This window comes from Cricetulus griseus, assembly GCF_003668045.3.
Source record: "Cricetulus griseus strain 17A/GY chromosome 1 unlocalized genomic scaffold, alternate assembly CriGri-PICRH-1.0 chr1_1, whole genome shotgun sequence".
NCBI lineage: Eukaryota > Metazoa > Chordata > Mammalia > Rodentia > Cricetidae > Cricetulus > Cricetulus griseus.
In genome coordinates this window covers 162,480,250-162,502,050 of record NW_023276807.1, presented here as the reverse complement: position 1 = coordinate 162,502,050, position 21,801 = coordinate 162,480,250, and the positions used below count along the sequence as shown (strand labels likewise).

The 21,801-nt window shown below is 40.1% G+C and overlaps 1 protein-coding gene across 10 annotated transcripts in view; it reads left to right on the top strand.

Annotated features, from left to right (window-relative positions):
• Lin54 (lin-54 DREAM MuvB core complex component) overlaps nucleotides 1-20,728 on the top strand; it is a 60,280-nt gene extending 39,552 nt beyond the window's left edge. For 7 of the 10 annotated variants that reach the window (XM_035452306.1, XM_027387618.2, XM_027387614.2 and 4 more), the window contains 9 exons: nucleotides 1,965-2,181; nucleotides 6,659-6,732; nucleotides 7,069-7,266; nucleotides 9,465-9,556; nucleotides 10,183-10,254; nucleotides 11,518-11,620; nucleotides 11,774-11,911; nucleotides 15,802-16,004; nucleotides 18,050-20,728. In XM_035452306.1, coding sequence (XP_035308197.1) covers nucleotides 2,004-2,181; nucleotides 6,659-6,732; nucleotides 7,069-7,266; nucleotides 9,465-9,556; nucleotides 10,183-10,254; nucleotides 11,518-11,620; nucleotides 11,774-11,911; nucleotides 15,802-16,004; nucleotides 18,050-18,251 — 1,260 coding nt within the window. In that variant the 5' untranslated portion in view covers nucleotides 1,965-2,003 and the 3' untranslated portion in view covers nucleotides 18,252-20,728. Of the gene's footprint in view, nucleotides 1-1,964; nucleotides 2,182-6,658; nucleotides 6,733-7,068; nucleotides 7,267-9,464; nucleotides 9,557-10,182; nucleotides 10,255-11,517; nucleotides 11,621-11,773; nucleotides 11,912-15,801; nucleotides 16,005-18,049 lie in introns of those variants that run through there. The other 3 variants (XM_027387617.2, XM_035452308.1, XM_035452307.1) reach the window with 2 other exon arrangements.
• The last annotated feature ends 1,073 nt before the right edge of the window (nucleotides 20,729-21,801 follow it).

The window sequence follows — 21,801 nt, the reverse complement described above, 5'->3', positions numbered from 1 at the left end:
TGCTTTTTGCTCATTCTGTAGCCCAGGCTAGCCGGGAACTCTTTCCAAATGTTGGGATTACAAGTATGAGGCACTGTTCCTAGAAGTACCTTTTTTTTTTTTTTTTTGTTATCAGACAGGGTCCCTCTATTATGTAACCCTGTCTGTGTCACAACTTGATATGTAGACCAGACTGGTCTCAGTCATTAGTCACAAGAGCGCAGGACTGGCGATGAGGAACATGTGTACAGCCACTGTGATTCTAGTTGGTAAGGGCTTAAAAGGAATGGAGAGAAAATAAACTGGGTCAGATTATAAATAATCTACAAAACAAAGCAAACTTAGGATTAATTGTATTGCTGATTAAAAGGTGACATGTTCCTGCAGTGAGGTGATAAAGTCAGAGAATGCTAGTCATGTACCGTCTGACAGGCAGTCCCTGGGTAGCTGTAGGCTCATGAAACCACTTCTGAATGTTGTATAAACATCTGGCAAGAAGTGATCTGAGCGGTGATGGTGCAGCAAAGCTGAATATGAACACAGATTTTTAGAAGTGGCCTCAAAGTTGGTTGCTTATGAAGCCTCTATATAAATGAGTGATGGTAATGATTGTAATAAGACTTAAAACACCAACAAAAAACAAAATTAAAATTCAGACAACAGACTCACTGGATCTCACTTCAGTCCACTCTTACTAGTTTTATAGCAGTTAACCTTTGCCATGTGGTCTCTGTGAGGACTTTCTGTAGACTAAGTGGGGGTATATGTAATCTTTTATGAAATATTGTAGAAGAGATTAAGCTTCTTAGTTATGGTTTTAAGTAGGGTTCACTGTGTCACCCACAGCATCCTTGACAAACTCACCATCCGCCTCAGCTTCTGCACTGCTGAGATTGCCAGGTGTCCACCACCCACACCCAGTTGGCCTTAGCTTGTGTTGATAGTGTGTTAACATGAGTCATATATAAAATAGGGACATCTCATGAGACTAGTTGCTTTCTGGGCTGCTTCTGAAGCTTCATTAGCTCCCTTGGAAGTCTCAACTTACTATCTGGTGGAGAAAATTATTGAAATGGTTTTTAAAATGTAACTCAGATTTGTTACACCCAAAATTGGTCAATTTCTCTAGATAACCATTAATTGGAATAATTTTGAATAGTATTTGACATCATGTCCATAGGTTTGTGTAGCAGGGTTGTGGGTGTTACAACCCTTCAAAGAAGGAACAGAATAGTCCTTCTTCAGAACATGTTCAGTAAAAACAATATAGCTTATTTGGTGAAAACATCTGTACTCTTTTTAATTCGGAGAGTCAAAAAATGAATCTTCTCTCATAAATTTTACCTAATAGATGCAAAATTGTGAACATTCTTGCATTTTTCAGTTTTTAAATTTTTTTATTTGAGATTATAGTATAATACAATATTTTTCTCCCTTTCCTTTCCTCCAAGTCCTCCCATATCCCCCTCCCTGCTCTTCAAATTCTCCTGAGTTTTTTTTTTTTTTTTGGGGGGGGGTGTTCAAGACAGGGTTTCTCTGTGACTTTGGAGGCTGTCCTGGAACTAGCTCTGGTAGACCAGGCTGGTCTCAGACTCACAGAGATCTGCCTGCCTCTGCCTCTTGAGTGCTGGGATTAAAGGCGTGCGCCACCACTGCCCGGTAGTGATTTATTTTTTATTTTTAAGTGTGTGTGTGGTTTTGTGCATATGAGTGCAGGTGCCTGTGGAGTCTAGAAGAGTACATTGGGTCCCCCGGAAATTGAATTGCAGATGGTTGTGAGCTGCCTCATATTGATGTTGGGGACCAAATCTGGGTTCTCTGTAGAGTGCTTTCTCCTTGAGCCATCAACTCTCCAGCTCCAGCAGAATTTCGGTTCTCATTTTCTTCTGAACAAGTTGATGAGACTTAAGAGCACACTCTGTTACCTTAGTGACTGTCCTGAGTTAACAGATTAATGGTGGGATGTTGTCTGTATTATTTGACAGGCAGTGAAATCAGCTGTGCAGACCATCACTGTTGGAGGAATGAGCACATCACAGTTTAAGACCATCATTCCTCTGGCAACTGCTCCCAATGTCCAGCAAATCCAAGTGCCTGGAAGCAAGTTTCATTATGTCCGACTTGTTACCGCCACAACAGCCAGTAGCTCAGCCCAGCCAGCTAGTCAGAATCCCAGTGTAAATACTCAGCCTCTTCAGCAAGGTTTGTGACCATATTTCTTTTAACAACAATGAATGCTTTTAACATTGTTGAAGAACATTGCTTCCACTTTTTAAATCTGGCATTTCCTCTGACAGTATGAATGAGCATCGATTACTACAGCAGACAGTGAAGTGAGAGCATAGCTGTATGTCACTACTATTTCATTCTGTGAGAAGTTCATTGTTGGAATGCCAGATATCATGAGTATTAGTTAATTGAGTAGCTATTTATTTTACTGCTAGCTTAAACCCCTACTATTTATGTCAGTGGGATAGTTTTATTTATTTTCTGAACTATGTAGCTCTTTACTATAAAGCTTGGGTCAGTTGAAATGACAAGTGGTCAGTATATAAATAAAAATGTAACAGTTTAATCTTTTTAAAAAAATACTTACTTTATAATTGGCACTGTACCAATCAGTTGGTAGAGTGCTTGCTTTGCATGCACAGAGCCATAGGTCTGCTAAGCACCAAGAATGGGTGTGGTTGTGCACGCCTTGTAAACCCAGCACTTGGGAGGTGGACGCAAAAGGAGCAGAAGTTCAAGGTCCTCATTTATATTGCAGTTTCAGGGCCAGCCTTCAATGAGACTCTGCCAGCAAACAAGCCTTCTTATTACCTGAGACATATGCACAGGCATGGAACTGTTCTCATACTGGCTACTTTTTAAAAATTGCGCAGAATGAAAGCTTATAGCTTAGAGCCTGTTTTTGTGGAGGGGGGCACTGCTTCATGTTCCAACGTGTCAGATTGAAGACATAAGTGTGTGGTTAAGTGGTGGGGTGCTTGCCTGATGTGTGTAAGGAAGGCCTGATGCTTGATCCCCAATACCACAAATCTAAGTGCAGAAACACCTGGAAGAATCAATCACCAGACAGCTATTTTTAGTTCCCTTTGGAGGGTGGGTCAAGTGTCATTTACTCATGTGGAGGTTCTCGTGTGGAAGCTGGTTCTGTCTCCTTCTGTTATGTGGGTCCTGGGGATCAAACTCATGTCTTTAAGTTTGGTAGCAAGTGCTGTGCCCACTGAGCTATCTCCCTGGCCCTATCATAGCATTCCTCTTCATCTATCTGTCTGTCTGTCTGTCTGTCTGTCTATAATGACTATAAGAGTATGAGTACTCTGTCTGCATGTATACCTGCAGGCTAGAAGAGGGCACCAGAATCCATTACAGATGGTTGTGAGCCACCATGTGGTTGCTAGGAATTGAACCCAGGTCCTCTGGAAGAGCAGTCAGTGCTCTTAACCTCTGAGTCATCTCTTCTGCCCCCATCATAACATTCTTAATGAAAGGAAAATGAAACTTACATATCATGAACTAAAAGAGTCAAATTTTGTTTTCTCAGTACTTAAACTTAGTAGGAACTGATCCAATCTACTTGTGATATAAAGCATTTGCTAGCTACTGTCAGGTGTAATTTGTGAGTGTTTGTATGTGTGTAGTATGCCATGACTCCATTCCCAGTGTAACGCTAACACTGTCTTATTCATTGGTAGAGTAAAATCAGTGAACTGAAAATGCAGGAAGGGAGAGGAGTGTACTTGCACATCCCACAATTCAATATATTTATTCTTTCCATCTTACAGTCTCTTTCTGCATTTTTCTATTCCATTTATTTTCCTTTTGTATTCCTACAGTCTCTAGATTGATTCCTGCTTCCTAACTTCTTTGCCTCCCTGTTGCCTCTTCTGTCCCTTTGCATCCTCCACCCTACTCTGCCCTCTTCCAACCCTTTTACATACATACTCTGTGTATGTTGTTTCTCTCACAGGCACCTATATTTTTCCTTTCTGTCCTTTCCATAAAAGATCTACATATTTATATTATGTATTATTTTACAGGAATAGCAAGTTGACATTACAGTTTTAACAGATGAGCTAAGAAGGTGCTCTGACTCAGTAGATAAATTATTGTAAATACGGGTGCCTCAGTTTTCCAGGGGGATGTGTGCAACACATAGTTGTGCATGCATGAGGGGAGGAGATGAAGACAACCCCATATTGATGTGACTGGGCAGGTCACAATCCTTTGGTATTGTGTTTCTGAGCACCAGGGATTTCTCCTGTCCATGCTGCTTGCTCTGTGTGCTTGTAGGGGGTGACCATCCTCTCCTCTCTCCAAAGAGCAGGTGCTAGGGGGTCAAGTGTCCATTTGAATTTTGTTTTTAAATCCAGTGTTGCTAGTGCTAGTCTGTAATGGTGTTTTATAACTTTATTCATCCTTTGGTGTAACAGGAAAATCAAACTCAATGTCACTTCACTGTGTCTTAGTCACTGTTCTATTGCTGTGAAGAGACACCATGACCATGGCAACTCTTGTAAAAGAAAATATTTAATTGGGACTGGCTTACAGTTTCAGTCCATTATCATCATGGTGGTAAGTGTGGCAGCAGGTATGGCAGGCATAGTTCAAAGAGCTCCATACCCTGGTGGCTAAGCATTCAACTGTATGAGCCTGTGGGGGTCATCCTTATTCAAACTACTACATCCTGCTTATGCATTTTTTGTATTATAACTTTATTGAAGTTATAATACTTCAGGTGTTGGTGGTGCATGTCTTTAATACCAGCACTCGGGAGGCAGAGGCAGGCAGATCTCTGTGAGTTCGAGGCCAGCCTGGTCTACAGAGTGAGTGCCAGGATAGGCTCCAAAGCTACACAGAGAAACAAACAATATATATATTATATATATATATATATATAATATATATATATATCCTCAAATTCACTTTAATTTTGTCTGTGTGCATGCACACACATGAATGAGTTTAGGCATACACTGGTCACAGCACATCTGGGGGTCAGAAGACAGCCATGGTGTCATTTCTCACCTTGTGGGGAGCTCCTATTGTCTACTATTTGGTACATCAGGCTAGGCAGCTCCTTGAGCTTCCAGGATTCCCCTGCCTTAGCTCCCATCTCCCTATAGGAATGCTGGATAAGGCACTGTACAGCATCTGACTTTTTGTGGGTCTCCAGTGCTCATGGCTTACGAGGCCAAGTGCTTTCCCCCACTAAGCCAGCCATCTCCAGCCCAGTGAGAGCTGTGCTGCCATCCTCACTGGTAGCACTCCTTGCTTCTACCACTGTGTCCTCCCTAATTAGTACCTTGTTAGCAGCCGGCTTTCCTGGAAAAAAGGGTATCCTCTCTGTAGAGCTGTCATCTAGGGCCATCCATGTTTTCTGCCTTTAACTACTAGCCTGCCAATCTCCATCAAAAGTTGAAGAAGAAAGAAGTCCATTGATATCATGATGGCCTTTTTATACAAAGAAGGCTTTTTCATTTATTGTTTAGAACACATGTTTCCCTAATACTGTCTTTGAGACTAGGCTCCCAGCTTTACTCTTGCATAAATAAAACCCCACGTGATATCTTTCCTGTCTTCTTCCTTCAAGGCTATGGAAATAGCAGTAAACAGTTTTCATAATTACACCTAATTGGCTCTAGACCAAGTTCTTTCATCTGTTGCCAACCTGTTTTCCTGAGTTTGTCCATTGTTTCTCCATATCAGGTCCTCTGTAAGACAATTCACCTGAAGTTTTTAGTTTAACAGCCATCCTTGTTTGGATAGCTCTGCAATGACTGGCGTTTTCTCCCTTATACCTGCTGTTCCTAGCACCAGGGATGGGGTGGGGAACATTTCCTTTCACCTCTGCAAGGTATCTGACACCCACTCCTTCATGTTTGTGCTCTCCTGCTTTGTCTTGTTTCTTGCAACTTGAGTTGGGTTGTTTTGTTTTTACACTGCTACCAAGTAAATTTTCCTTTGTGCTGTTTTAATAATATTTAGGTATCTCAGACTCCCTAGAAACTTCTCATTGTGTGTAGAATTAAAAATACAGAGTAAGAATGGGCATGATGGTACACCTCTGTAATCTCAGCACTGGGGTAGGCAGAGGCAGGCACATTTCTGTGAATTCAAGGCTATCCTGGTCTATATAGCAAGTTCCAGACCAACCAGAGCTACATAGTGAGAAAATTAGTGTCTCAAAAATTAAAAATTAAAGAATACAAGCTGTTTCCAGGTGGTGGTGGTACACGCCTTAATTTCTAGCACTTGGGAAACAGAGACAGGTGGATGGATCTCTGTAAGTTCAATACCAGCCTGCTCTACATAATAGCAAGGTCCAGGACAGCTAGGGCTACATAGAGAGACCCTCTTTCAAAACAAAACCAACAAAAACAGATAAGTATACACATTTCTACCTTAACATTCCAGGTTCCTCAGCAACCTCCCTTGTGTTCTGTTGTCTGTGTCAACCCTAAGGTCCGCCTAGACTGGTGTGTGTTCTGACATGTGAGTGCTTAGCAGCCTTGAGTAAAGATTGCTCAAAATGAGAACCAGGAGGAATGCTTTAAATGTTTCTTGAACATGTCTTAAAGGATGAGTATTTCCAAGAGTTTTGAGTACTGTTTTCTGTAAATAAACTGTTCTTTTTTTTTTTTTTTTTTTTTTTTCCCATTCTCCTTTTAAAAAGCAAAACCAGTGGTCGTTAATACAACCCCCGTACGGATGTCAGTTCCATTTGTCCCAACTCAGGCCGTTAAACAAGTGAGTATTACATAGTTTCTCAGTTTTCCCCAAAGGGTAATTGGTTTTTTAAGCTCAAAGGTAAGATTTAGTTATAAGAAGCCGGACATGGTGGCACATTCTTTTAATCCCAGCATGCAGGAGGCAGAGGCAGGTGGATCTCTGCCTGCTCAAAACCAGCCTGGTCTACAGAGTGAGTTCCAAGGCTACACAGAGAAACCCTGTTTTGAAAAAACAAAAACACAAACAACAAAAAAAAAGGATTTATGTATAAATTTATACTGAACTAAGCAGCTTAATTGATGTTTTTTATTATTTAGTCACAAATGTTTCTTTTTAAAATTTTTTATTTTTTAGGTTGTTCCAAAACCAATCAATTCAACTTCACAAATTGTAACTACTAGCCAGCCACAGCAACGGCTCATCATGCCTGCCACACCACTGCCTCAGATCCAGCCCAACCTCACTAACCTGCCTCCAGGTACTGTGCTGGCCCCAGCTCCAGGAACAGGGAATGTGGGATATGCAGTACTTCCTGCTCAGTATGTCACTCAGGTACGTGGGGGTGAAGGGCTAAAGCTTCGAAACTGCTGTTTGGCATTGCAATGTCTAGCTTTACTGAATTCTAACGCTAATATAAGCATCAGCTTTATATTGAAATAGCTCTTTCTGAAAGCTGAAATAGTAATCAAACATTTGAGTTTATTTCTTTGTTTAGAATTTAGAAATATACATTACAAATAAGATTTAAAAGTTGGGCAATTTGGAATAGATTGGTGATAGGGCAAGACTATACATAAGAGCTTTTAAAAAGTTGACATTAAGCTGGGCGATGGTGGGTGGTGATGCACACCTTGAGTCTCAACACTTGAGAGGCAGAGGCAGGCAGATCTCTGTGAGTTCAAGGCCAGCCTGGTCTATAGGGCAAGTTCTAGTATAGCCAGGGCTGTTAACAGAGAAACCCTGTCTGGAAACCCTCCCTCCCCCCAAAAAGTTGACATTTAAAGTCAGAATTGCAGTGAATGTAGGAAAACCCGTGCCCACACTAATGTTTATCTCTATACACAAATATGACACCATTGGCTTATGCTTGAAAATAAACTGTAAGTTACATTTCTCATTCTAGCCTAGACTGGCCTGGAATTCACCATGCCTCCACCTTCAGAGTGCTGGGAGAATAGGCCTGAACTAACATTTTCAGCCAAGGTGTCATATCTTACAGAGAGAGAGAGCATGCATATGAGCATGCATGAGGGGCACATGTCTGCAGGTGAATATGCACATCACATGTGTCCGCTCACTTGTTCAAGCCAGAGGCTAGTGTCTTCCTCTATTCCTCTCCACTTTATAAATTGAGGCATGGTCTTTGACTTGAACTCAGAAGGAGGCGAATTAGCTAATCTAGCTAGCCAGCTTGCCCTTGTGGTCCCACTTCCACATTCCAAGCACTAGGGTTTTGGTTGGATCACTACAACTACTGAGCATTTACATGGGTGCTGGGGATCTAAACCTGGTTCTCTTTTCTTGTTTGGTTTTTTGTTTTGTTTTGTTTGAGACAGGGTTTGTCTTAGTTAGGGTTTCTATTGCTATGAAGAGACACCATGACCATGGCAACGCTTACAAAGGAAAACATTTAGTTGGGAGGCTTACAGTTTAGTGGTTCAGTCCATTATCATCATAGTGGGACATGGCAGAGTGTAGACAGCCATGATGCTGGAGAAGGAGCCAAGAGTTCTATAACTTGATCCAGAGGCAACAGGAAGTGCACTGAGGGAAGCTTAAGTAAAGGAGACCTCAAAGCCTACCCCCATAGTGACACATTTCCTCCAACAAAGCGATACCTCCTAATAATGTCACCCCCTATGACCTTATGGGGGCCAATTACATTCAAATTACCACAGATTTTCTCTATGTAACTCTGCCTGTCCTGGAACTCTCTCTGTAGAGCAGACTGGTCTAGAACTCACAGAGATCCACCTGCCTCTGCTTCCTGAGTGCTGGGATTAAAGGTGTGCCTGGCTTAACCCTCTCTCTTCTATGGCAAGCACTTTGCCCACTGAGCTATCTCTACCCCCTAAGATGTCATATTTTTAGTGAGTTGTTCCTACTATTTGGCCATCTTTAGAACAGAAGGCACATATTACCTCCTGTCAAGTTGGATTGGGAGTGCTGATAATATGAAGCAGATGAAGATGGAAGTTTCCTTTGTTGTATAAGGGCCAAGCCAGTGAGCACTATGTTCCAAGCTGTTGGATGAGCTCTGATTACAAGAGAACAAAACCCCACATGTGTTCTTTGCTATATACAGTATCTTATATGGCTGTGTATGAGTTTAAAATTTTTACCAGAACATTTCATATGCTTATACAGCAATGCAGAACAGAAGCTATGTGTGGACTGCCCTCTTTTTTATTCTTTGTAATTGTGATAAATAATACAGTGCCTATTTTACAAATGGGCACATTGCATTTATTAGTTAGAGATGTTATTTCAGTACTTGCAGGATGTTCACCTAGAATTTCTTATAATCCTGACAGTTCTTTGTGAAGTATTTTTTTTATATATCTGTAACAGTCAATGCTGTAAAACATTCATGCTGTTTTACTAGTGTCTTTGGAAACATACCATGAGGTTTATGTGAAATTCTCATTGTTTTTCACTTTTTGAATAGACAATACTTCTTACTCATAGTAATGTCTGAGAGTGCTATCCATTTTTGCAAGTATTATATGAATTTATTTCTTTATCAATAGTTACAGCAGTCTTCATATGTGTCTATAGCAAGCAACTCTAATTTTACTGGAACATCCGGTATCCAGACACAGGCAAGGCTTCCATTCAATGGGTGAGTATGTTTTAAAATATGTAAACTAAATTATTAATCAGTTTAAGTGCAACATTAAATAGATTTATTCCAAATTTATTGCATTTGGTTTTCTCTTTAAAGCTGTGCATTTGTCTAAAGTACTCTTGTTTTGAAATATTTCAAATGGACAAGTTTGGAGACCATCAGTGAGACTCCCTCATGTTCTTTGCTAGTTTTGCCATGTTTGCCCACTCATTCTGAACATTGTAAAACGATGTTAACGGTTGTTTGTAACTGTGTTAAGCTTTGTCCTTTTGTCATTATTTAGTTGTTGCTGCCTGTGTTCTACCAGTTTGTGAGCAGTATGGAGTTAGAGGGTGCCAGTCTATCCCCACTGCCCCATCCTTCACACACCAATCTCTCCTTCCTGCTTTCCTTTCATAAGTAATCCCTAGGAGTTTTGAAGCTATTTTCAACTTGTGTTCTTTTAGAGTGAAGAGTGTGTGTTGATGATACTTCTTAAAATGTAAATGGAACAATCTAGTAAAATTTTGCTAGAAATGGATGCATCTATTTTACTTTAGGAGAAATTTATAGATTGAAGTTGTTTCTATTTTTAAGTAATTATTTTTTAATTGAAATTATTTTTTGTATGTGTTGGATAGCATAATTCCATCAGAGTCTGCCAGTCGGCCCAGAAAACCCTGCAATTGTACAAAGTCACTGTGCTTGAAATTGTGAGTAGCTTATTATTCTTTGCTTATTTGATACACCTAGAAACATTCTTAAAATTAAATGAAACTAGTTGGGCATGGTTGTACATGCCACATAATGTAGCATAATCCGTTGACTCAGAAGAAAGTAATCTGGGCATGGTGGCCCATGTCTATGATCCTGGCACTGAGGAGATTGAGACAGGAGGACTGACAGGAGTTCAGGATCATCCTGGACTGTCTATGAAAGTGAGTTTGGGATATCCTACGCCATAGTGTAAGACCCTGTCTGTAAAAACAACAACAAACAAAAACAGAAGAAGAAAATTTTAGAGTCAGTCCTCCATACACCAGTAGAGCCTAGGGACCCAGCAAACTGAGACGTAGGTTATATCTCATTATCAACACGTTTGCTCTTGTTTATGGCCTTATGGAGTCCCCAAGCCTGGAAATACTGGTGGTTTGGGTTTTTCAGTACAGAGTTTCTCTGTGCAGCTTTGGAACCTGTCCTAGAACTCACTCTGTAGACCAGGCTGGCTTTGAACTCACAGATACCCTCCTGCCTCTGCCTCTTGAGTGCTGGTATTAAAGGTGTTTGCTACCACCTCCCAGCCTACTTGTAGTTTTGAAGTCATTGAATGAGGGCTGGAGAGTTGGGTCAGTAGTTAAGAGCACTAGTTGCTCTTGCTCAGGGACAGGGTTCAATTCACAACACCCAATGGTTGTTTACAATCACCTGTAACTTCAATGACAGGGCATTTTTCGCCCTCTTCTGACATCCAGGGCACCAGGCACATACATACATGTGGACAATACACTCATATACACAAAGTAAATAAACTTAAAAAAAAAGTTAATTGGATGGTTAATTTTCTCATTAGAATTAAATTAAAAGATTTGACAGGAAGTGAAAAGTACTGGTCCTATTGGAGATTTGGGATCTCAGGCAGCACTATTCCAGTGTCTGGGAGTCTGTAATAAGAATGAACCAGTCCCTTCTTCTCAGGATTTTGAAATAACACACTTAAGGGCACGTCAAGTCACATAGCTCCTGTGTTGGCATCTGGTAGTTTGACTAAGTTTGAAATTCCAGGAGGTGGTGGCTCAGATTTTGAGCCCTCATGTGTGATTGACAATCTGTTTGTGCTGCTGTTAATTCTGTGTCTTAGGAGCTCTGAGCACATTTATAAAATGCACTACATTTGTAGTATAGTGTAGTGCATTCATAGGTGTAGAAGGTGTATGTATGTGTATAATCAGGTAATTGCTATTTTATTTTATCTTCAGGTACTGTGATTGCTTTGCAAATGGAGAGTTTTGCAACAACTGTAATTGTACCAATTGTTACAACAATTTGGAACATGAAAATGAAAGACAAAAAGCAATAAAGGTGATTCTTTTTTTAAATTTACAAAAATCTCCCTTTTCTTATGTTTAAAGAACTTAGTTGCTTTGCAAAGATAAATACTAATTTTTTTACCTTTGAAGTGTTTAAGTTGAATCTATGATCTAACCTCAGTTGGCATCTGATTTGTTCCAAAAGGCATGCCTTGATAGGAATCCAGAAGCTTTTAAGCCGAAAATAGGGAAAGGAAAGGAGGGGGAGTCGGACCGTCGGCACAGCAAAGGGTGTAATTGCAAACGGTCAGGATGTCTTAAGAACTACTGTGAATGCTATGAGGTAAGATGCTGGCTGTGGAAGATCTCTCCACCTTTGAAAACATCACTTCACAATTGACCCAAGTCACTGTGCTGTTACAGTTGAAAATATGCAGTTAGTTCGGGATCCTTGTTTGAGGCAAGCTGGGGACCCTCCAAGCAGGGCTTGAGAAGAGCGTTCCTCGGGCTCCTCATTCCCCATGGGGTCATTTGCTTTCATTAGCTGAGCTACAAGTCTATGACTTAATGTAAATCAGAACACTAGTCTTCTAATTTGTCACGTAGAATAGTGACAGAGCTACATAGCAACTACAGCAGAGCTTCTGCGCAAGCCACAGTTCTACTCAGCTAGCTCCACGGGCTCTTTAGACTTGGAGGACTGCTTGCAGGAGGGAGCACGTGGACTGCTGAAGTTGAGTTACTGTGGCTTGCTGTGAGCTCACTGAATCCTTTCTTCCTGCTTCCCTGACACTGGGCCTGCTGTTTCCTCTGGAGAATGGACTTGCTGCTCTCTTTACAGATCACGTGTAAAATCATCTGCTTCTTGCTTCAGACAAGGTCTTTTTTTTTTTTTTTAAAAGACATTATTTATTTATTTATTTATTTATTATGTATACAACATTCTGCTTCCATGTATATCTGCACACCAGAAGAGGGCACCAGATCTCATAACGGATGGTTGTGAGCCACCATGTGGTTGCTGGGAATTGAACTCAGGACCTCTGGAAGAGCAGTCAGTGCTCTTAAGCCATCTCTCCAGCCCCAGACAAGGTCTTAAACTTGTTATTTTTTATTTTTTTATTTTGCTTGTTTGTTTTTTGAGACAGGGTTTCTCTGTAGCTTTGGAGCCTGTCCTGGAATTTGCTCTATAGACAAGGTTGGCCTTGAACTCATAGAGATCTGCCTGCCTCTGTCTCCCAAGAGCTGGGATTAAAGGCATGTGCCACCACTGCCTGACATTTTCAAAGCTTAAATGTAACAATCTGCCAGTGCCTGATATTAACCCTTTGGGTTGAGTCATTCCTATAGTCAGGTCTTCTAAAATTTCATTCTTTCAAATGTCATTTTCAGAGGGGAGCCCCCCACCCCCAATTTTGACAGAAAACCTCTCCGTTCACTAAGCAAAGTAACACTGCTAATGGTGTGCTCTTCCTGGAAACTATCTCCTGCATTTCCATTACCTTCTCTGATATGAAACCAGTCACATTAAGGTTTTGTGTGCCATCTTCTTTGTGAATTTACTATTTAAAAAGTCAAGTGCTGGTTGATACAACTCAGAGGTCAAGCACTTGCCCGGAGTGTACAAGCCCAGCTCGTATGTATTTATTGAAAATAGATAATGTAGTTGAAAAATCAGCTTCTCTTAAAGTAGGAACCAATGTGTTAGTTCCATGGCAATAGAAGTGGAAAATACATCAACTTTTTAATTCTGTGACTTCTTGAAATTCGGCAAGCCGGTTTTTCAGTCAATGCTAGAATACTTTTGCTTTTTTGTTGGAATAACTCATAAAACATTTGGCTTGTGTTTGTAGCCCATGTCATAGAAACTTGGGAGTGAACATGTAAGAAAAAGTCTACAGTTTGTATCTGAAAGCCATTGGAGTGCATCTGCAGTAAGGAGAAGACAGGCTTTGCTCTGTCGTAAGCTAAGTCAGAGGGCACAGTCAGTTTGTGTGTGGCACAGAGCAGCTAGGACCTCAGACATATGTAAACCAGATCATTCAGTTGAGCTGTTAATAGTCTATAGGTTAGTAGAAGTAGAAAATATAGTGGGATGGTTAGAAAGTGTTAGATGTTATATCTGAATAGACATACTACCTAACAATTGACTTGTCATTGTAAAACTCACTTACAAAAAGGAAAGAAAAGAAAAATGAAAAGCTAGAGCTATATCAAGCCATGAATTGTGGTGGTTAATTTGATCAGTTGCATTGACAATGATTTCTAACAGTTGGAGGTTTTTGTTGCTACCTTGACATGCAGTTAAATTGGCTTTTGGTCCTGTTGGTGTACCTCTGGACAACACATTCAAGTTTATTTCACCTATCCTCACCTATTATTTGATTATGTATGGCTCTACACACTGTTTAAATGTTTCTGCCCTTTTTTATGTTACCATAACTCTGATTTGACTTCTGGGGAGGGTGAATTAGCAAAGCTAAGTAGATAACATATTGTTTTCCCATCACACAGTGGCTGCACCTGAATCTACTGCTGTTTCAGCCAGTACTGTGGGCACTGCAGTTAATGGCCTGCTTCTCGAGCAGTGACCTGCTGGACCTGCCTCCTGACACTGCCACCAAATGTAGTTTTTAACTAAATCTCTATCGTTCTTTTTTCAGTAAGACTCAGGAGTCTGCGGCTGGGGTGGAAACCTAGCTCAGAGAGGTTGAGGAGCAACTAGCTGACCTTCCCTCTTCAGCAGTATCTCAGAGAGAATCCTAGTGCTCCACCAAACCAGAAAACACTGACACACTCTAAGCCCCTCTCTACTACTTCCTGTGTGTCTCTCTGTTGTCTTACAGACTCCCTCTGACTCTCTGTGATTACTTTTTGTCACCTAGTTGCTAGCTTTCTGTCTTTCCTCATCACATTGGAAGCCCAGCATGGTGGGGCACGTCTTAAGCCCAATACTCGGGAGAGAGAGGCAGGTAGATCTCTGTGGATTCAAGAAAAACTTGGTCTACAGAGTGAGTTCCAGGACACCCAGAACTATGTAGAGAGACCCTGTCTCAAAAATAATAATAATAAAAAAAATTGGGAAAATAGTAAATAGTTATAGTGCCCATGTTGGTGGAAATATAGGCAAGCCGTAAAGTATACATTGTTGGTGAGGTGTGCATTGTTAGGACTGGAAAATCATCCAAACCACATCACTTAAAGTACACATATGCTTTGACCAAGAGTCTGTTCTAAAAAATCTAGTTCAGAAACATAGAAGTTGTATTTGGACACTCCTTCCTCGAAAAAACAAAAAAATAAGAAACCAAAAAACAAAACAAAACAAAACAAAAACCCTATTTATGAATGGCTTTGTTTCCCAAGAACTCTAAAGAAAATCAACACCCATTATTAGGGTAACGAATGACCCAGAAAACATGGCAGGTCATGCCAGGGGCCCAGCTCTGCTGGGTGGCTGGGAGTTGTGAAGCGTAAGGAAAGGAGGTGCTCCACAGGTGTCAGATGATTTTGTAAAACAAGCTCATGCAACATAGGCTGGCCTTGACCCACTAATCTTCCTACTTCCACTTTCCAAGTGCTAGGATTATAGATATGGCTGCCATACCTAGCTTTAGTCTGTGTTTTCATGTAAATATACTTTCTGTTTTTACATAGGAGAACACACTGGCTTATGGATTTGATTATTGGAGGACTCGGTAATCTGATTCAGTGAAGGAGGAGAAAGCAATTCTTGAAATCCCCTTTTTTTCTTTGTCCTTCTGAGATAAGGCTCACACTTTGTATCCTAGGCTGATTTCAAATTCATGACAGTCAGTCTTTCTGCCTCATCTGACCAAGCTCAGGCATGAAATCCCTTTAATGTGAAATTGTGAGTTTTTCTGCATAAGGGTGAGGTCACTGGTGTGTTAGGGGTGATTTGATTGGGGCTGGATTCTTAGTGACTGTTTTAAAATATCTTCATGTTTTATTTATATTCATTCTGAAGTAAATGTTAGTCCTATCTGGGTGAGACTCTGAAGTCAGAGTGGAAGAGAGATGAAAGACCTGAGTGAAGCACGGTTCTCAAGTACTCCTTGCTCTACCCACAGGCACAGCCTCTGTCAGCAGAGTATGCTTCCATCCAAGCTTACCTTGGTTGACAAGATAACACTATTATTTCTGTTGTGGAACCTACTTACAATCATATTTTCTGCTTTTGATTTGGAAACTTCCCTTTTGTCAATCTTACAGGCAAAAATAATGTGTTCCTCCATCTGCAAATGCATTGGCTGTAAGAATTTTGAAGAAAGCCCGGAACGAAAGACCTTGATGCACTTAGCAGATGCAGCTGAAGTGAGGGTCCAGCAACAGACAGCAGCCAAGACCAAGCTGTCCTCTCAGATCTCAGACTTGCTGACGAGGCCAACCCCAGCCCTGAACAGTGGAGGAGGAAAGTGAGTCAGTTCTTCTCAAAGCCTTTTTATCTGTGCCTCAGACGTTCACTTTTAGTAAGGCTTCTTTTTAGGGAGACAATGCTAACTCCAGACTCTCCACTGTTGCCAACCTGAATTTTCCATTTTCCTTCTACCTTACTTACCTTTTAAGTGAGTTGGGAGGGGGGAGAACACTGTCAGATCCTACAATGCACAGAAGTCCTTTAGTTTGCTATGTATATTAACAGGATTTCTGTCTGCTAACTTGGGTAGATGTACTGTGAGAAACTTTTAAGAAAGCCTGGGTTTATTGTGCTTTCAGTGGTGCTCCTCATTTCTTTAGCACTTTTGACTGTGACTAGTCCTGTTCGTGGCCTCCACATTGCACTGTGGTAGTGTAGTCTCCTATTTCCTGCCTCACTAGACTGCAGAGCTCTGGAGTGCAGAAGTTTGACTTAAGTCATGCATTGGTACAGTGGTGGCTGCTGTTAGCTGCTCAGGAGCTGAGGCAGGAATCATTTGGAATTCCAGGCCAGCCTGCACAATAAAGCACTACCCCATCTCAAAACAAAATAAAAAATAAACAACTGAGTATGTTGGTGCACTCCTTTAATCTCAGCACTCAGGAGGCAGAGACAGGTGGATTCAAGGTTGAGTTCGAGACCAGCCTGGTCTACAGAGCAAGTTCCTAGACAGCAAGGGCTACACAGAGAAACCCTGTCTTGAAAAAAGAAATCAGTAAGTAAAAACAAATTAATAAAAATAAGCAAGGGTATTATATCTTAAGAATTATATATAAAATATATAAAGGAATTATATATAAATACATAACTTAATTACCTGAAAAGAATATATGCCTACAAAAGTAGGTAGCCTGTGTTTTCTGTCTGAGTTAATTCCTAGTCTGGAAAAAACACACTCCGTCTCCCGTCTCAGCTTTCTGGGAACTGCATGAAGCATTTCTGTTGCCAGTATTTTTCAAGGTCTGCTGTTAACACAGTAAATTGGACTTGGATTTATTTATATTAGTGTATTATAGATTAATTTGAGAAATTAAGAGACTGAACCTTGTAAATGATCTATTACAGAGGTTCTCAACAAGAAGGTTGTGACCCCTTTGAGGGTCAAATGACCTTTTCACAGGGGTCAAGTTATACCATTCTGCATATCAGATATTTAAATTATAATTCATAACAGTAGCAAGTTACAGTTAACGATGTAGCAACAAAAATAATGTTATGTTCCAGGGTGACCACAGCATGAGGAACTATGTTAAAGTGTCACAGCATTAGGAAAGCTGAGAACAACTGGCTTACAGGGTGTTCTTAGTCCTTCAAGTTGTTAGTTGCCTGAATTAATTAATCTCTCTCAGGCTTTGAAACTACTTGGCTACACTGTAGGACCTTTGTAGAACATGTCTGTTTACTCCTTTGTTATTTATTGTGATGGAATAAGGTGGGGATTTAGTGGGGTTTTTGTTGTTGTTTTGTTTGTTTGAGACAGGGTCTCTATGTAGTCACAGCTGTCCTGAAACTTACTATGTATACCAGGCTGGCCTCAAACTTGAAGAAATCTGTCTGCCTCTGCCTCTCGAGTGCTGGGGTTTAAGGTGTGTGCCACACATCCATCAGGCTTTTGTTCTTTTTAACAATTAATATGAGGGAGTGTGGTAGAACTTTGTTTTCAGTAGTTCTTTTGGTTCCCAGTAGTGTTCATGGAATTCCTCTGTGTGTCAGGAAAGAGGCCCTCAAGCCAGGGCAGCACTCAAAGAGCATTCACACACTGGGAAGATCTGTGTGAAAGAATGCACAGTATAGGTGGAGAGGTACAGATTTTATTGAGCCAGATAGCATTGTCTGGGAAGTAAGTCATGTGTTTTATGTTAAATGTGTTTCCTGATAAATATTTTTAGATGTGCTTACTGAGACCAAACTTGTGTCTTAGAGCTCTTGAGGCTGTGTTTGACTCAAACTGATGTCCCTTTTGCTGGTGCAGCACGAAGGTACCAGTAGAATCCCAGGTCAACTTCATGATCACCTGTGTTTCTCTCTCAAACATCATTTCAGATTGCCATTTACATTTGTAACTAAGGAAGTAGCTGAAGCCACGTGTAACTGCCTCCTTGCCCAGGCAGAGCAGGCAGACAAGAAGGGGAAGTCAAAGGCTGCGGCAGAGCGGATGATACTTGAGGAGTTTGGACGGTGTCTGATGAGCGTCATCAACTCTGCAGGGAAAGCAAAAAGTGACCCTTGTGCCATGCACTGCTAACTCCTGCACAAAAGCTGCACGTGGACTGTACAGAAAACTTAAGGTTCCGGAACACTTGACTTTCTAGAAGATAGTTTAACAATTACTGTATTTTAATTCAGCCCTTGTTTTAAGAGACCTGAAACTATAATATTGAATGAGAAGAATCTTTAAATGAAGAAATTAGTACATTTTAAATCTTAGTTAATTCTGCCTATGTCCCTTCTAAATTTTTTCTTTAAATATTTTTCCTTTATTGTATTACATATTTTTTAATTTGCTTGGGTTTCTTAAGAATTAGATGTTCTGTCCTTCTGATTCCATTGACAAAGTACATTCATAAATTATTGTAATATCATTTATAATGTATGGTGTTGTATGACTTTGTTCAGTAGAAAAAGCCAAAGCAGCTACCCATTCTTTGGCTCCAGACCCAGAGCATTCACAGGTAGAATGTCCACATACCCAGATTCTTAATGAAACATATAACATTTTGTCTAGAAAAACACCATCCTTTTAAAGAAAAATCAGCTTTTTTGGGTGGATTCTGGAATACTATCTGTTGTCTCTGGGAAATCAGAAGGGGAAACAATCCCAATCACACTTTTCAGATATTCAAGTTGTCTTTTCTTTAATGAAAACAAAATATTAAGGGACAGACGGATGGGCAGTGTGTCTCTGTGATGAGGAATGGCTAACATGTTCTGGGATGTCTTTATTTTCTTTGAAGGAGGTGGTATGTTTTACAATAATTGTCAAAGTCATTATGGATAAGTACTTTAAAATGAGAGATGGTGTGAACTGAAGTAAACGTTTTATGGCAAGATAATGTAGGACTCATGAGCATCAAGTACAAAATTTGACTTGGATGGAGAAGCAAGGATACAAAGCTTTGAGATTATGTATGATGAAGTTTTTATCCACACAGTTCTCTGTATCTAGACTTTTGGAACTAAGTTTGAATCAATATGTGTTACCTGATTTATTGAACGGGCCTCCTAGCAGCTTTCACAATTGTCGTGAGCTATCTTCTTATAAAGGCAGTTTAATTCAGCAATGCTAAAGCCAGTGATTTGGTAGGCTGAAGTATGTGTGTTCTCATAATTGCACAAATTAACCTAAATCATTTTCAGTAATTAAAAACTGTATGCTCTTAGGAACCTATTGTAATAGGACTCTTGAGTTTATAACAAGGGAAAACTGTGTTGGAATTGAGGCATTTTGTAAGGTACCTTAATCCTTGCTAACTAATAGCATATGCTTATTACCCTCCTACAAGGATTCTATAGTTGTATGTAGTAAGTGTGTATATATGTTCATATGAACATGAAAGGTATAGGCACTAGAAATTAATGCAAAGAGGATTCCGTTATTTATTAAAGTATCCTCTTTTTAAAATGTGGATTTATAAATTATAGTGCAGTAACTTTAAATGTAGATAGTGCAGACATTCTTAGCACCTCAGTCTAGTGTGTCAAAGTAAACTTTGTATAAATGTAAATTAGTCTAAAAGGACAAAATAATATTCATCAAGTTATTTTTCAAAAGACTGCAATAAGTTTTTGGTCTAAACCTAAACTTTGTTCATTTTGTATATATTATGTGTTAATTCTAATTGCACCATTGTGATGTGTATTTATATACAGTGTGCACAAATGTTTGTGAATTTTTGATTACAATTGTAGATTATGTATGATGGCATTGCTTAAGAATGTTTTGCTTGTAAAAATTTGAAGGTGCAATCAAATGCTACTAGTTTTGATTTTTCAGAAGCTCTCTGAAGCATCAAGCCCTCCTCCCTGTCTGGTACTCACTAAACAACCTTTTGTATTAGGCGTTTGCATCAAATCGCTGAACAAAGTTAATAGCTACATGAGCTCACCAATTTTAAAAGATTATTTGGGGAGGGTTCGGTACATAATTTTTAAGCCCTATTTACATCCCAAAGTAGAAAGATTATATTACTAGAGCTATTCAAAAAGTACACTTTTCTATATTGTAAAAACAGGGCAGAAGAATAAATCATACAGAAAATAAACATTTATACTATTCTGTAAGAAAAAAAAGATTTTGCATTTTTTCTTTAGTTCAATAATACCAGTTTTAACCATTTACCATGCAACAAGACTTTTTAGTTACCTGATTTTCAAGTACATTTGACGTTACTTCTGAAAAAACTTGAAAGCTCTCATCTTTGCACAGCTCATTAGCATGAATTGCATTGAAATGAGATTATGTCTGCTATTTCACTTCTATGGCAGAAATGCTATCTACTCTCTTAGATGCATGATGCTGTTACGACGGCCTTCATTAGTTCTTGTGTCTCTGAAGCAGTAGCCTAGACCTTATCTTTGAGATGGAGGCTTGGTGTCCTAAAGTAAACAGGGCACTGCTTGAGGGAGGAGGATGGGCTGGCTTAGCATCCCCATTCTTTTGATACTTCATAACTGGCAGTTTGCAATCTTGTAAAATGTGAATAAAAATAGCTTCAGAAAGTTTTTCTATTTTTGTTCTGTAATGCTGATTAGAAAAGGAATACTCCTTCAGCTCTACCTGTGGGCAGATCAAATCCCTTAAGCATTCTGGTTTGTTGGTGTATTGTGAACTCTGGGCCTTGGTTAGGCCAAGCAAACACTGTATCACTGGGCTGCACCCATAGCCCTATCTTAAGCACCTTATGTAGTGTTTCTGGAGGATCTATCTACTCAAAGCCTCGAAACCAACAAATGAGAGATTTTACTATTGAAGTCCTTCCTGTTGTTTACTATTGAAGTCCTTCTTATTAATTAGTTTGCTTCTGTTAGGGGGTTGAATTTAGGCCTCATGAATGTTGGTCAAGTGTTCTGCTACTGAACTACATCCCCTAGTTTTGAAGCTATTTTCTATTTATTATGTACATTATTTAAGTTTACCTCCTAGTTCTTTTACACTTTATTTAATACTTCATTTGTAGATCAGATGTGAGGGTCTTTTGTGTTTATTTGGTTTTGGGTTCCCTCCCTCCCACCCTCCCTCCTTCTCCCCTCTTTCCTTCCTTTCTTTTTTTTTTTTTTTTTTTTTTTTTGACATTCTCTCCCTCTTTAGCCTAGGCTGGCCACAAATTCAAGACTGGCTTCCTGCCTCAGCTTTCCAGGACACTGGGAAGAACTACAGATGTGCTTTTCTGTTTGGTTGATTGGTATTTTTGAGGCATTGTCTCATGTAGCTCAGGCAGGCTCCAGTAAGTAAGGGTTATTATGCTGAAGGCCTAGTTGTCGTCTCCTCCACCTCCCATTCTGTGACGTGTGCCACCACACTCATTGTGTTGTGTGGGTTGCTTTTTGTTTGCAAAGGTTTATTTTTAATTGTGTATATATGGCTGGGGATTTGGGGTGAAATATGTGGATGAGTACGGGTGCCCCCCAAAACAAGAGTTGTCAGGTCCCCTGAATCTGGAGTTAGAGGTGCTTGTCATCTGCCCTGATCTGGGTGCTGGGACCAGAATTCAAGTTCTCTGCAAGAGTGGTATGAGCTCCCAACCAATGAATGAGTCTCTCTGCCCATAGCTGTGTGTGGTTTTGTTTTTCCTCTG